We start from the raw sequence: 16,536 nt of genomic DNA, 5'->3' as shown, positions 1-16,536 counted from the left end.
ATCCCCAAAAGATATTTGTAACATTGAAATTTCTGACTTGCTGTCTTGCTTTGGAAACTATTGGGAACTTTGTACCTTTTTGATATTTTACTGGCATTAGCACCTGAATGTCTTGCTCAAGATAATCAGCTGCCACTTGACAACTGACTGCTTTCAACTTTACAGAGATTGATGGTATTTTTCTCTCGGCCTGTATTTATTAACTGTGACAGACAGCTGAACCAAATCAGCCTTTCTCCAAGACAATAAAATGTGAGGCTGGATGAACACAGCAGGCCCAGCAGCATCTCAGGAGCACAAAAGCTGACGTTTCGGGCCTAGACCCTTCATCAGAGAGGGGAATGGGGTGAGGGTTCTGCAATAAATAGGGAGAGAGGGGGAGGCGGACCAAAGATGGAGAGAAAAGAAGATAGGTGGAGAGGAGAGTATAGGTGGGGAGGTAGGGAGGGGATAGGTCAGTCCAGGGAAGACGGACAGGTCAAGGAGGTGGGATGGGGTTAGTGGGTAGGAGATGGACGTGCGGCTTGGGGTGGGAGGAAGGGATGGGTGAAAGGAAGAACAGGTTAGGGAGGCAGAGACAGGTTGGACTGGTTTTGGGATGCAGTGGGTAGAGGGGAAGAGCTGGGCTGGTTGTATGGTGCAGTGGGGGGTTGGGACGAACTGGGCTGGTTTTGGGATGCGGTGGGGGAAGGGGAGATTTTGAAGCTGGTGAAGTCCACATTGATACCATTGGGCTGCAGGGTTCCCAAGCGGAATATAAGTTGCTGTTCCTGCAACCTTCGGGTGGCATCATTGTGGCACTGCAGGAGGCCCATGATGGACATGTCATCTAAAGAATGGGAGGGGGAGTAGAAATGGTTTGCGACTGGGAGGTGCAGTTGTTTATTGCGAACCGAGCGGAGGTGTTCTGCAAAGCGGTCCCCAAGCCTCCGCTTGGTTTCCCCAATGTAGAGGAAGCCACACTGGGTACAGTAGGTGCAGTATACCACATTGGCAGATGTGCAGGTGAACCTCTGCTTAATGTGGAAAGTCATCTTGGGGCCTGGGATAGGGGTGAGGGAGGAGGTGTGGGGGCAAGTGTAGCATTTCCTGCGGTTGCAGGGGAAGGTGCCGGGTGTGGTGGGGTTGGAGGGCAGTGTGGAGCGAACAAGGGAGTCACGGAGAGAGTGGTCTCTCCGGAAAGCAGACAAGGGTGGGGATGGAAAAATGTCTTGGGTGGTGGGATCGGATTGTAGATGGCGGAAGTGTCGGAGGATGATGCGTTGTATCTGGAGGTTGGTGGGGTGGTGTGTGAGAACGAGGGGGATCCTCTTTGGGCGGTTGTGGCGGGGGTGGGGTGTGAGGGATGTGTTGCGGGAAATTTCCACTCCCCCTCCCATTCTTTAGATGACATGTCCATCATGGACCTCCTGCAGTGCCACAATGATGCCACCTGAAGGTTGCAGGAACAGCAACGCATATTCCGCTTCGGAACCCTGCAGCCCAATGGTATCAATGTGGACTTCACCAGCTTCAAAATCTCCCCTTCCCCCACCGCATCCCAAAACCAGCCCAGTTCGTCCCCTCTCCCCACTGCACCACACAACCAGCCCAGCTCTTCCCCTCCACCCACTGCATCCCAAAACCAGTCCAACCTGTCTCTGCCTCCCTAACCTGTTCTTCCTCTCACCCATCCCTTCCTCCCACCCCCAGCCGCACGTCCATCTCCTACCCACTAACCTCATCCCACCTCCTTGACCTGTCCGTCTTCCCTGGACTGACCTATCCCCTCCCTACTTCCCCACCTATACTCTCCTCTCCACCTATCTTCTTTTCTCTCCATCTTTGGTCCGCCTCCCCCTCTCTCCCTATTTATTCCAGAACCCTCACCCCATCCCCCTCTCTGATGAAGGGTCTAGGCCCGAAACGTCAGCTTTTGTGCTCCTGAGCTGCTGCTGGGCCTGCTGTGTTTATCCAGCCTCACATTTTATTGTCTTGGATTCTCCAGCATCTGCAGTTCCCATTATCATCAGCCTTTCTCCATCTGTATTTGCAACACAGTAAAATAAACCATTGAAGCCCTTTGCACCCCCCAAATACATACTCGACTGGTTCCTAACCAGACCTTTCAGTAGCCATGCCCATTTTGCAAATAATTATCTTTCAAGGGAAGGGTTTTGTGTCTTAAACAAAAGACTTATCTATTTATTACTTAGTAAACTTCAGCAGAAAGAAAACCAAGCAACACAGTAATCTGATTAATGTCTGCACTTTAAACAGGAAACATTTGGTTTCAGTGCCCATTCACACAAAAGGAAGACAAAGACACACAGTGAAGGGATAAACAAAATAACAAAACTGGCCAGATTATTTCAGTGGCCTTCACAATACGTCGTTTCACAAATATAAATGTGGGCTCCTTGGCTGTTGATCAGGGTCATCTCAGTTCATCCAGGCAAAGGCAGCAATATTTCTAACTCAGTTTTCTGCTCTCTGGGCTTCCCAAAGCTGGTGCATGAGGCGAGGTAGGGAGACTTTCAAAACCTCAAAAAAAATTCATCTGAACCTATATCCGTCTGAACCGACTGCTCTCCATGATCTTGGATCCAACCCAGACTTTGTCATTAAGCCTGCTGATAAGGGTGGTGCTGTTGTAGTCTGGCGTACTGACCTGTACCTTGCAGAGGCCGAGCGTCAGCTCTCAGATAACTCCTCCTACCTTCCCCCGGACCATGAGCCCAAAATAGAACACCAGTTGTGTCCACAACTGTCACTAATATCAATTCATTTGTTCCTACCCCCCCCATCACCCCTTACCCCAACCTGTCCCACTATCTCCAATTTCATAAACCCCCAAACTTGCACAGCTCACTTCTACCTCTTTCCCAAAATCCACAAACAGGACTCCCAGCCAGATCTCTTATTTATACCTGCCCCTGCCCCGCAGAACTCATCTCTTCCTACCTTGACTCAATTAAGTTCTCACCTTGTACTGTCCGTTCCCACTTAGATTCACAATTCTTCTGACACTTCCGTTTCAAAATTTCCAGTTTGCAAGTTTCCAGACAACTCCTCTTTACCATGGGCATCCAATCGCTCACATGTCCATCCCGCATTAGGATCATCTCAGCGTTCTCTACTTCTTCCCGAAAGAAAGGCCTGAACCGTTCCCATCCATCACCACACTCCTCTGCCTGGCCAAGCTTGTCCTTATTTTAAACAACTTCTTCTTTAACTCCTGTCACTCTTCAGGCCAGAGATGTGGCCTTGGGTGCCCACATGGTCCCCACTTATACTTGTCTCCTTGTGGGGCACATGTAACAGTCTTTGTTCCAGTCCTACTCCAGGTCCCCAACACAATCCTTTCTCCAGTAGATCAACGACATCATGGATGCTGCTTCCCTCAGGAATTGGAAAAGTTTATCGATTTCACTTCCAATTTCCACCCTGCTCTTAACTTCAACTGATCAATCTCTGAGCCCTCTCTTCCCTACCTCAACATCTCTGTTTCCATTGCTGGGGACAGGCTGGCCACCAATATCCATACAAACTACAAGCTTTGATTGGAATGGGAACCTAGCATGGAAAAATGCAGAGCAGCTATGACAGGAGTTTCTGGGGGTAATTCAGGAGGCACAGCAGAAATTCAGCTCTAGGAAGAAGAAACATAGTAAAGGGAGGATGAGGCAACCATGGCTGACAAGGGATGTTAGGGACACCATAGAAGAAAAAGGAAAGGTGTACCATATGGTGAAGGTTAGTGGGAACCCTTTAAGAAAACAGCAGAGCATAGCTATAAAGGCAATGGGGGAGGTGGGAGGAGAAGATGAAATATGAGAAGGAGCTTGCTAGTAATGTAAAAGAAAATTGTGAGAGACTTTTTAGATATTTGGCGGCATGATGGCACAGTGGTTAGCACTGCTGCCTAACAGCGCCAGGGACCCAGGTTCGATTCCAGCCTCGGGTGACTGTCTGTGTGGAGTTTGCACATGCTCCCCGTGTCTGTGCGGGTTTCCTCCGGGTGCTCCGGTTTCCTCCCACAGTCCAAAGATGTGCAGGCTAGGTGGATCGGCCATGCTAAATTGCCCATAGTGTCCAGGGAGGTGTAGATTAGATGTGTTATAGGGGGATGGGTCTAGGTGGCATGCTCTGAGGTTCACTGTGGACTTGTTGGGTCGAAGGACCTGTTTCCACACTGTATGGATTCTATATCAATATCTAAAAAGTAAGAGAGGGGCTGTAGTGATTGGGATGAGGTCAGTCAGGTTGACCTCATAGAATTTGAGTTCCCTGATGGGGGCTACTAATCTGTTCCAATCAGGAAGCCCTGGCTGACAGATATAAACAGGAGTGTTGGACATCCTGTTCATCCTGACAGCTGGTTCTGAGGGAGCTGGATCAGTGTTGAGGAATCTCCATGTATAAATAAAGGATGACTTGGAGATGGGATACCAGCAAGCGTGGATGTTAGACTGCCGTAAAATGAGGCTGGAGAAGTAGTAACGGGAAACAAAGAAATGGCAAAGGAACTGACTAGGTGCTTTGCATCAGTTTTCACAATGGAAGACGCCAGCAGCATACCAGAACTTCAAGAGAGTCGAGGGATGGGGGAGGGGGAGATGTGAGTATAGCGGCCATCACTAAGGAGAGGGTGCTGGGGAAGCTGAAAGGTCTGAAGGTGAATAAATCACCCGAACCAGATGGACTAGACCCCAGAGTTCTGTAGGAGATAACTCAGGGAGATTGTGGAGACATTGATGGTGATCTTTCAGGAATCACTGGAGCCAGATAGGGTCCCAGAGGACTGAAAAATGACTAAAATAACATCCCTGTTTAAGAAGGGACAGGGACAGAAGATGGGATTTTTTTTTCCATTCATTTGTAGGATGTGGACATTGTTGGCTGGGCCCAGCATTTTTTGCCCATCCCTAGTTGCCCTTGAGAAGGTGGTGGTGAGCTGCCTTTTTGAACCACTGCAGTCCTCCTGCCCACAATACCATTAGGAAGGGAATTCCAGGATTTTGACCCAGCAACACCGAAGGAACGGCGATATATTTCCATGCTAGGATGATGAGTGATTTGGAGGGGATCTTGGGGGTGGTGATCTTCCCAAATGTCTGCTGCTCTTGTCCTTCTATTTGGAAGTGGTTGTGGGTTTGGAAGGTGCTGTCTGAGGATATTTGGTGAATGTCTTCAGTGCATTATGTAGATAGTACACACTGATGCTACTGAGCGTCAGTGGTGGAAAGAGTGGATGCTTGTGGGTGTAATGCCAATGAAGCAGACTGCTTTGTCCTGGATGGTGTCGAGCTTCTTGAGTGTTGTTGGGGCTGCACTCATCCAGGCAAGTGGGGCGTATTCCATCCCACTCCTGACTTGTGCCTTGTGGATGGTGGACAGGCTTTTGGGAGTCAGTAGGTGAGTTACTCGTCACAGTATTCCTAGCTTTGAGGCAATAAGAACAAGTTAGACAAAGGAAATCCAGAAGGCATGATTGATCTTGATTTCAAGAGGGCCTTTGACAAGATGCTGCAAAGAATCTGCTAAATCAGAGCTCTTGGCGTTAGGGGCAAGTTACTGACATGGATAGAGAATTGGCTGACTGACAGAAGGCAGATAATAGCAATAAAAGGGTGCTTTTCAGGATGGCAGCCGGTGACTAGTGGAGTTCTGCAATGGTCTTTGATGGGAGCACAACGATTCACATCATACATTAACGATCTGAATGAAGGAACTGAGGGCATTGTTGCTAAGCTGGAGGCTGCAGAAGGATTTGGACAAGCTAGGAGAGTGGACAAGGAAGTGACAGTTATAATACAATGTGGGAAAGTGTAAGGTTATGCACTTTGGTAGGAAGAATAAAGGTGTAGATTACTTTCTAAATGGAGAAAGGCATTGGGCACAAAGGGACCATGGAGTCCTAGTTCAGGATTTTTTTAAGGCTAACATGCAGATTCAGTTGGCAGTTAGGTAGGCAAATACAGTACTAGCAGCTATTTTAAGAGGAATAGGCTACAAGAGCAGAGGCATACTGCTGAGGCTGTGTAATGCTGTGTTTAGACCACATTTGGAATGTTGTGAACAGTTTTAGGCCCTGTATCTAAGAAAGGATGTGCTGACATTGGAGGGGGTCCAGAGGAGGTTTACAAGAATGATCCTGGGAATGAAAGGCTTATCATATGATGAGCGATTGAGGAGTCTGTGCCTGTACTTGATAGAGTTTAGAAAGATGAGGAGGGATCTCATTGAAACTTATAGAATACTAGATAGAGTGGATGTAGATAAGATGTTTCCACTAGTAGGACAGACTAGGACTGGGAGCAATAGCCTCAGAGTGAAGAGTTAACCCTTTAGAACTGAGATGAGGTGGTGACTCTATGGACCTCATTGCCACAGAGGGCTGTGGAGGTCAAGTCATTGTGACTTAAGACAGAGATAGGTATGTTCTTGATTGAAAACGGGGAGCAGGCAGAAGAATGGGGTTGAAAAACATAACAGCCGTGATCGAATGGTGCTGAAGCTGAGACAGATGAACTCAGAAAACCACAATCATTTTCCTAGGTGCCAAGAATGACTCCAACCAGTGGAGAGTTTGACCCCCTATCCTACTGATTCTAGCTTTGCTAGTTTGATACTGCACTCGGTCAAATGACATCAAGGGCTGTCACTGTCACCTCACCTCTGGAATTCAGCTCTTCTGTCCATGTTTGAACCAAGGCTGTAATGAGGTCAGGAGCTGAGTGGCCCTGGCAGAACCCAAACTGGATGTCACTGAGCATGTCCTGTTCAATAGCACTGTTGATGACACCTTCCATCACTTCACTGATGATCGAGAGTAGACTGATTGGGCGGTAATTGGCCGGGTTGGATTTATCCTGCCTTTTGTATACAAGACATACTTGGGCAATCTTTTACATTGCCAAGTAAATGCCAGTGTTGTAACTGTACTGCAACAGCTAGGGTAGGGAGGAGCACGTTCTGGAGCACAAGTCTTCAATGCTATTGTCGGAACGTTGTCAGGTCCCATAGCCTTTGCAACATCCAGCATCTGTCTATTTCTTACTCTCATATGGAGTGAATCAAATTGGCTGAACACTGGTATCTGTGATGCTGGGGACCACTGGAGCAGACTGAGATGGATCATCCAATCGGCACTTCTGGCTGAAGATTGCTGGGAATATTTTAGCGTTATCTCTTGTGCTTCAGAGTTTGCCCCCTGATTCCCGTTGTTTCCAGTTTTGCGAGGGCGCATTAATACCACAATCAGCCTGAGCCGTGAGGTTACAAATTGTGCTGGAATACGATTCTGTTTTGGCTGAGGGCCCACTATGATTCGTAAATGCTCTGTCTTGAGTTGCTAGATCTGTTCAAAGTCTGTCCCATTTAGCACAGTGATAGTGCCTCACAACACACTGGAGGGTATTCTCAATGTGAAGGTGGGATTTCCCTCCCCCACCAAAACAGTACAGTGGCCACTCTTCTCAATATTATTGTGGACACATGCCTTTGCAAAGTTAGATTGGTAGAAATTAGGTTAACTATGTTTCCTCCCTTATTTGTCCCATCACCGCAGACCTGGTCCTTGAGAATTTGACCAGTTTGGTCAGAGGAGGTGCTACTGAGACACTCTTGTTGATGGACATTGATGTCCTTCACCCAGAACACCTTGTCACCCTCAATGCTTTTTCCAAGTGGTGTCCAACATAGAGGAGCACTCATTCATCAGCCAGGGGTAATAGTGAGTAGTAACCAGCAGAAGGTTTCCTTGCCCATGTTTGACCTGATGTCATGACACTTCATGGGATCCAAATTCAACGGTGCAGTCTTGCAAGGGAACTCACTGCTGACTGTACACCCACCATATCACCACCAACCCACCCCCCACCCACCCCAACCTCTGCTGAGCCCGCCCTGCCTATGCAAAAGGTATGATTCCACCTCACTTCTGGTTGCTGAGTATGTGAGACAGCTCTCCTAATTTTGGTCCAAGCACCCCAGAAGTTGGTAAAGAAACATTGACAAACTCAATCCTGTCAACCCTGCAATGGTGTTTCCAATGCCTGGAGGTGTCCCCAGTTTCACTCCTTTCCTTAGGCTTAGAATACACCCGAGTGACTTGCTAGGCCATTTCAGAGGGCAGTTAAAAGTCAAGCACATCACTGTGAGTCGAGTGTTGTCTATAGAAGGACAAAGGCAACAGATACTTGGGAACACCACCTCCTACAAGTCCCTCCCACATCACTCACCTTCTTAACTTGGGAATATATTGCTGTTGCTTCCGTGTCACTTTCTCAAGGGCATATAGGGATGGGCAACTAATGCTGGCCCAGCCAAATATGACCACATCCCATGAATAACTTTTAAAATGAATATGCATGTGATAGAGATTTAATATTCAACATCATTCATGTTCCTGTCCAAGGATCCAGAGAAGTAACATTCCCAAAGCCGAGAAGACAGTAGGGCAACAATGGCAGGAGTTTCTGGGTGTAATTGAGGACACTGTACAGAGGTTCATCCCAAAGAAAAGAAAGATTATCCAGCGTAGCATTAGACAGCCATGGCTGACAAAGGATGTCAGGAAATGTTTACCAACTACCGAGGTTAGGCTAATTGGCCTATAATTTTACATCTTTTGTCTTGATCCTTTCTTAAACAAGGGGGTTACAACAGCAATGGGTAGTTGGTACCTATCAAAGAAAAAGAGACAGCCTATAAAGCGGCCAAGAGCACTGGGAAATCAGAAGATTGGGAAGGCTTCAAAAACAAACAGAAGATAACAAGGAGAGCAATAAGGAAGGAGAGGATCAAATATGAAGGTAGGCTAGCTGGTAATATTAGAAATGATAGTATAAGCTTCTTTCAATACATAAGAAACAAACGAGAGGCAAAAGTAGACATTGGGCCATTCCAAATTGATGCTGGAAGGCTAGTGATGGGAGATAAGGAAATGGCTGAAGAACTTAATAAGTACTTTGTGTCAGTCTTCACAGTGGAAGACATGAGTAGTATGCCAACAATTAGGGAGAGCCAGGGGGCAGAGTTGAGTATGGTAGGCATTACAAAAGAGAAAGTGCTAGAAAAGCTAAAGAGATAAATCTCCTGGTCCTGATGGGCTACATCCTAGAGTTCTGAGGGAGGTGGCTGAGGAAATAGCAGAGGCTTTGGTTGTGATCTTTCAAAAGTCACTGGAGTCTGGGAAAGTCCCAGATGATTGGAAAATTGCTGTTGTAACCCCCTTGTTTAAGAAAGGATCAAGACAAAAGATGTAAAATTATAGGCCAATTAGCCTAACCTCGGTAGTTGGTAAAATTCTAGAATCCATTATTAAGGATGAGATTTCTAAATTCCTGGAAGTGCTGGGTCAGATTAGAACAAGTCAGCATGGATTTAGTAAGGGGAGGTCATGCCTGACAAACTTCTTAGAATTCTTTGAAGAGGTAACAAGTATGTTAGACCAGGGAAACCCAGTAGATGTTATCTATCTAGACTTACAAAAGGCCTTTGATACGGTGCCTCACGGGAGGCTGCAGAGCAAGGTGAGGGCCCATGGTGTTTGAGGTGAGCTACTGGCTTGGATTGAGGATTGGCTGTCTGACAGAAGGCAGAGAGTTGGGATAAAAGGCTCTTTTTCGGAACGGTAACCGGTGACGAGTAGTGTCCCGCAGGGATCAGTGTCGGGGGCGGAGCTGTTCACTTTATATATTACTGATCTGGATGAAGGGACTGGGGGCATTCTGGCAAAGTTTGCCGATGATACGAAGATAGGTGGACAGGCAGGTAGTACTGAGGAGGTGGGGAAGCTGCAAAAAGATTTGGACAGTTTAGGAGAGTGGTCCAGGAAATGGCTGATGAAATTCAACGTCAGCAAGTGCAAGGTTTTGCACTTTGGAAAAAAGAACACAGGCATGGGCTATTTTCTAAATGGTGAGACAGTTTATAAAGCAGAAGTACAAAGGATCTGGGAGTGTTGGCCCAGGATTCTCTAAAAGTTAACTTGCAGGTAGAGCCCATGATTAAGAAAGCGAATGTAATGCTGTCGTTTATCTCAAGAGGGTTGGAATATAAAAGCAGTGATGTGCTTCTGGACTTTATAAAGCTCTAGTTAGGCCCCATTTAGAATACTGTGTCCAATTTTGGGCCCCAGACCTCACGAAGGACATACAAAGAGAAACCAGCTAACCAGCAGCCTAGGGCTGTCTCTCCCTTCTCTGCAGTAAGCCACTTCAAACCTGAAGAAAATCAGTTTATCTTTCTTCAACATATGCTTTAAGCTGCAACTTTAAACTATTAAGTTAGGCACTTTTTTTTATCAAGGAATGAATCGTGTATCTCTTGCAAACTAGTGGAAACATCTAGAGGATAACTGAGAGACAATATTCTGACCAAGATAAGACTTAGGAGCATCATCTCAGGACCTGGGACCAGAAGCCACTAAATTACCTTTGTAGTTTTCTTACATTGATAACCTATTTTTTCCCATGTGTGTGTTTGTAGGGGTATTAGTTTTAATTTGTACTGTTATACGCTCATAGTTTATAACTTCTTACATGTACTTGGAGTCTAATTACTTGTAATAAGTAACAATTACTGTCAAGTACAGAAATCTGGCCTGTACTTTCTATCAACCAGGTATCTTGGAGAATGCTGCATACTTTTTAATTCTGTATATTCTGACAACTCCAGAAGTAATTGGGCTTGATTTCCAGCACCTTCCTCCAATCAGGCATGGCAATTGCAGCTATAAACTGTACCTTCTGCATTTTCCCCTTCCTGTATTCCTAGAAGAGAAGGATCAGCAGGCAGTGACTCCCCGGCTCAGCAATGCTGGACATGTTGATGATGATGCATCAGCTCTGGAAAGTATTGGTCTTAGTATGATTTCCAGTCATCTCCCCAGCCCACACCCCCCGGAGTCAAAGCTTGGCCCCAGTCTCTCTCTCTCTCTCTCTCACACACACACGCATACACCATTGGGCAGTTGATTCAAGCAATGATGAGAGCTGGTCCTAATTGGATCCTTTCAGAAACAGGGGTTAAACACAGGAACTGGCTTCTTTCAGTGGCGAGCGAATGTGTGAGAGAAAGAGCACAATTGTTGAATTAACTCCTTTTTTTGGAAATGTTTTCCTCCAGTTTTACGGCTGTGTTGGCGGCATGAGGACAGCTCAGCCCACAGTGTGCTTCAGGAACAGGTAAAGGAAACAATTCGTGCAGAGAACCTAAGCAGCTTTTCAGACACCTTGGGGGAACAAGAAATGAAGTAGGTTGGAAAGGGCAAAGGGTTTTTGGGATAATGGTGAGCAAAAAGCAGCTTCGCAGTTTGGCAGAGGAACTACAATGCTAGTGAAACTCTGGGATTTATTTCTGTGGAGGGATGTAAGCCAAAATCAGCGCAGTTATGTTAAATGTATGCTGGGTGCTGCTCACACTTGGGATAAGGTTCTGTATATAGTTGCAAATTCTATGATATGAAAAAGCCTCAGAAGCATTGGAGCAATTACAAAAAGTACAACGATGGCACCGAAATGATAAACTTTTACAATTTAAAATAAGACCATAAGCCGCAGGAGCAGAATTAGGCCATTCAGCCCATCGAGACTGCTCCGCCATTCACTGGGATTAAGGCTGATCTGATCATCTTCAACTTCTCCATTTTCCTGCCTTTCCCCATTAACTCTTATTGGTTAAAAACCAGACTTGACACCCAGCCTCAATAGCTCTCTGTCGTAAAGAATTTCACAGATTCTCAATCCTCCGAGAGAGGAAATTCGTTTTCATCTCAAATCTCAACTTAAATATGTGACCCCCTTCTTTTGAGATTATGGCCTCTGGCCTTAGACTCTCATGGGAGTCATTAGCTGGACCAGCATTTATTGTCCATCCCTACTTGCCCTTGAGAAGGTGGTGGTGAGCTGCCTTCTTGAACTGCTGCAGTCCATGTGCTTTCGGTGCATCCACAATGCTATTCGAGAGGCAATTCCAGGATTTTGACTCAGCAACATTGGAGAATGGCAATATATTTCCAAGTCAGGATAGTGAGTGGCTTGGAGGGGAATTGCAGATGGGAGTGTTTCCATGTATCTGCTGCCTTTGTCCTTCTACACAGTGGAGGCCGTGTGTCTGGAAGGGGTCATCTATGGAACAGCCTCATTTTTTGTTACATCACCCAGTGTTTCAGTCTGAACACAAATTTGTTTCTTTTTCCACTCATTTTCCAGTGAGAAAAGAGTTGGCGATAAGATTCAGAGGCAGAGATACCTAACATCACAGCAAAAATCATTGAGAATTGTACAGGGAAGTGGTTAAATTCAATTCCCAAACCCTTAGCAATGAATCAAGAATACCACTAGGCCCTGGAATTTGGGTGTTTCCATCTCCCATTAAGAAAAAGTGCTGATAATTGCAATATATATTAATTGGCATTGCATAGGGGAAATGCACTTATTACAGGATGGGAAATGTTTTGCAGATCTACTAATCTTTTTCAGTAGAGTGGATTCAGTTTCTGGGGTCCTCCTAATCATCTAATTCACACTGACTCTCTTATTTCTTTCCCAGGCAGCAATCCCTGCTAACATCAGTGACACTGCTATCCCTCTGTTACCTGGTGCTGCTCTACCCCTCCCACCACAGGCAGCAGGATATCTGGAGATATTACAGCATGCCCGAGGATTATGTTGTGGTAAGCTGCAGGCTCTGACCTGCCCAGTGAGGGTGAGGGACCAGCGCGAGGCAGATCATCATCAGGGTGAGGGTAATGAAGCCGAAGTCTGAGATGATTGCAATGGGATTGAAGGCCAAAGGCGGGGGGTGGGGGGGAGGCATGGGAAGAGTGCAAGCAAGGTTGGGGAATGTGGAGCATCATGTGCACTGATATGTCACTGTTGAGGAGCTTGCAAGAGGCTGGCATCTTCTTGGAAGAGGGTGTACTGTAAAGCCTTCGCTGTGCACAGTCTCCTTGTCTTTTTGCAGGCCTGGAGGTGCGGCCAATGCAGAGAACACACCTCTTTCACCATGTACAGCCTTAAAAAAAAGGGCAGTTAGTACTGCTGCCTCACAGCGCAAGGAACCTGGGTTCAATTCCAGGCAACTGTCTGTGTGGAGTTTGCCTATTCTCCCTGTGTCTGTGTGGGTTTATTCGGGTGCTCCGGTTTCCTCTCATGGCCCAAAGATGTGCAGGTTAGGTGGATTGGCCAGGCTACTTCGCCCCATAATCTCCAGGGATGTGCAGGCTGGCTAGGCCAGCCATGGGAAATGTGGGATTACAGGGTAGGTCAGGGCTGAGATTGGGGGGAATGCTCTTCAGAGGGCCAGTACAGACTTGATGGGCTGAATGGCCTATTGCTGATACAATATGATTCCAAAAAAACTTATTAAACCAATTAATCTAATGAATCAACCCCATTGCAGAAGCTAAATTCCAAAGAAAAGTTTGGAAATTTAAGTTAGGATAATATTTTGAGGGCAGATGATGAATAAGCCCATGGGATGCCCACCAGTTGAGGGAGACACTACGCCTGTGTGTTGCAGCTTTTATTTATAGAGGACACCAAATCCTCCATTTGAGGAGCGAAACATTGCAGCTAGGGGCAGGAGTAGGCCATTCAGCCCTCGGAGCCTGCTCCTCTACTCACAATCATCCAACTCAGCACCTACCTACATTTCCTACCTACTAACCTCATCTGACCCCCTTGACCTGTCCGTCCTCCCTGGACTGATCTATCCCCTCCCTACCTCCCCACCTACACTCACCTTTACTGGCTCCATCCCTGCCCCTTTAACTTGTCTGTCTCCTCTCCACCTATCTCCTCCGCTATCCATCTTCGATCGCCTCCCCCCTCTCCCTATTTATTTCAGAATCGTCTCCCCCTCCCCCTTTTCTGATGAAGGGTCTAGGCCTGAAACGTCAGCTTTTGTGCTCCTAAGATGCTGCTTGGCCTGCTGTGTTCATCCAACTCTACACTTTGTTATCTTGGATTCTCCAGCATCTGCAGTTCCAATTATCTCTCATCATCCAACTCAGTATCTGTTGCTGTTTTCTCCCCACACTCTCTGATCCGTTTTGCCCTAAGAACGATACTTAACTCCTTCTTGAAAACATTCAACATTTTGATCTCAACTTCTTTCTGTGGCAGGGAATTCCACAGGATCGCTGCTCTGAGAGTGAAAATATTTCTCCTCATCCCCAACAGAAATGGCAATATCTTCAGTCTGTAACCCCTGATTCTGGGCTCTTTGGTCATCAGAAACATCTTCCTGCGTTAATTCTGACTAGTCCTATTAGAATTTTATAGGTTTCTCTGAGATTCCCACTCATTCACCTAAACACCAGCAAATATATTCCTAACTGATCCAGTCTCTTTTCATAGGCCAGTCTTGTCATTCCCAGGAATGGTAAACTTTTGCTGTGCTCCCTCTATCACCAGAGCATCCTTCCTCAGATTAGGAGACAAAGACTGGACATAATACTTCAGATGTGGTAACATCAAGGCCTTATACAATTGTAGCAAGACATCCCTGCTCCTGTACTCGAATCCTGCCACTATGAAGGCTAACATTACCATGGTGTCTTCACTACCTGCTGCTCCCACAGGCTTGCCATCAGCGACTGGTGTATGAGGACTCCCAGGTCTCATTGCACCTCCTCCTTTCTTAATCTTTCACCATTCAGGATGCAACCACACTCCCTGCCAAACCTAGGGAGCCAGCAACTGTCTCCAGAAACTCGAACAAGTCCTTTCAGACAATGTATGCCCTTCTCAACGCGGTGCCCCATGGAATACCAGGTGCAGCATGTATCACACAGGAGGGCAACTGGTCTCTGATGGCATTAATGATCTGAACTTTGGTGCCATCTCTCCCGGCCGGATCCATCCCTGAATTAGACTGGTGAATCCTGGGGAGAGAATGTCACAGTTTAGGACTGTTCTTATCATCCTGGTCTGATAAATCTCTTTGGGTGTCCTGTACTCCATGGAACATGGTGCACAGTGCAACAATGTACTGGAACACTTAATGTGAATGTGAGCTAAATCTTTCAACTTAGATTGACAGACAGAACAGACCAGGTGAGGGAATTTGAGGATTAGATGTTATTAAATGACTATGTTTGCGAAGCCACATGGCCTTGTTTAGGACATTGGGAACTTGAGTCTAATTGGAAAGCCAAAGTCATGCTTTAACCAAAAGGTCCTCTCCTTTACTTTTGTTCAGCAACTCCACAATCGAAGCCAGCAGATAATCTCTAGCACTTGCAAAGCAAACTCGAGCCAGTCCAAATTCTCCGCACTGTATTCGGGGAAGCAGCTGCCCAGGATTCCTGTTTTTGTGAGGAAAGGGATGATCCCACGTCCAGGCACCACACCTTACAGTCCACCCCTGGGCTTCAGAGATTGTGAGGAACAGCTGCAGGAAGTCGTGGAGATGCTGCCACAAGCAGACCTTCCAAAAGGGGTGGCACTGGGCACCTGCTCGAGGTGTGTGGTTGTGGGGAATGGTGGCATTCTGCGAGGCAGCAGGCTCGGGGCCTACATTGACCAACATAACATCATTATCAGGTGATTAGAATCACCAATTGTTAAGGTATTCTAATTTACTTAGTACAAGCTGTAAAGTACATTACGTATGCAGATCCTGTGTTGGATCTATTGTGCTAATGGTGCATATCCTGGCTTTGTTGGAGAAAAATGTTGCTTAAGCTTGTGACAGACCTTTGTGAATGTCTCAGTTTGTTTCGATATACTCATCTGGTCAAAGCTATATAGAAATCTGTTCCGTTTAACCTTTAGTCCAGAAAGAGGTATGGATTGAGTTGGTGGTAGTCATCTTCTCCCTAAGATGGGTAACTTCAAGATTAGGATGCACATTTTTAAAGTGAAAGGAGAGAGAGTTTTAAAAAATGAGGCAAATTTTTTACACAGAGCGTGGTTTGCGTGTGGAATGAGCTTTCTGATGCAGTGGTGGGTGTGGGTGCAATTAGAACATTTAAATGCCATTTGGATGAATATATGAATAGGAAAAGTTTGGAGGGATAAGGGCCATGAGTAGGCAGGTTGGAGTAGCTTAGTTTGGGATTATGTTTCGCATGGACTGGTTGGACCGGAGGATCTGTCTCCATGCTGCATGTCTCTATGACCATGACTAATGTACAATTGGATACCTAAATATCATTTCCATTAATAATCTTTCTCTGATGCGCTTTACAGCCTTACAGACCCAACATGACAAATCATTACCACTGCTCCTGTTGTTTCAGAAAACAGGGCCTCAACATTCAGCTTTTGTTTCTTTACTTTTGAGGGCGAACCTGACTGAGGTATAAGATTATGAGGGGCATGGGCAGGGTGGGAGAAAGCAGCTGTTCCCCTTCATCAAAAGGTCAATTAAAAAAAAGTGGGTCATTCTAAAGTGGAAGGCAGGAGGTTTAGAGACGATTTGAGGAAATGCTTTTACACCCAGAGGAAAGTAGGGATATGGAATACACTGCCTCCAGGGTAGCTGAGGTGGAAAACCTATCAAAAATATTGGATCAGAGTTTGAAATATCGTAACATTC

The 16,536-nt window shown here is 46.3% G+C and overlaps 1 protein-coding gene across 1 annotated transcript in view; it reads left to right on the top strand.

Annotated features, from left to right (window-relative positions):
* The window catches only part of st3gal7 (ST3 beta-galactoside alpha-2,3-sialyltransferase 7), a 32,610-nt gene that overhangs the window by 609 nt on the left and 15,465 nt on the right, over nucleotides 1-16,536 (top strand). Inside the window, exons 2-4 of the mRNA XM_048551304.2 lie at nucleotides 11,116-11,174; nucleotides 12,541-12,664; nucleotides 15,196-15,539. Coding sequence (XP_048407261.1) covers nucleotides 11,116-11,174; nucleotides 12,541-12,664; nucleotides 15,196-15,539 — 527 coding nt within the window. The remainder of the gene's footprint in view (nucleotides 1-11,115; nucleotides 11,175-12,540; nucleotides 12,665-15,195; nucleotides 15,540-16,536) is intronic.

The sequence above is a fragment of the Stegostoma tigrinum genome, chromosome 20, assembly GCF_030684315.1.
Source record: "Stegostoma tigrinum isolate sSteTig4 chromosome 20, sSteTig4.hap1, whole genome shotgun sequence".
Lineage (NCBI taxonomy): Eukaryota > Metazoa > Chordata > Chondrichthyes > Orectolobiformes > Stegostomatidae > Stegostoma > Stegostoma tigrinum.
Note: the sequence above shows the minus strand (reverse complement) of the source record. Positions and strands in the feature narration are given on the sequence as shown.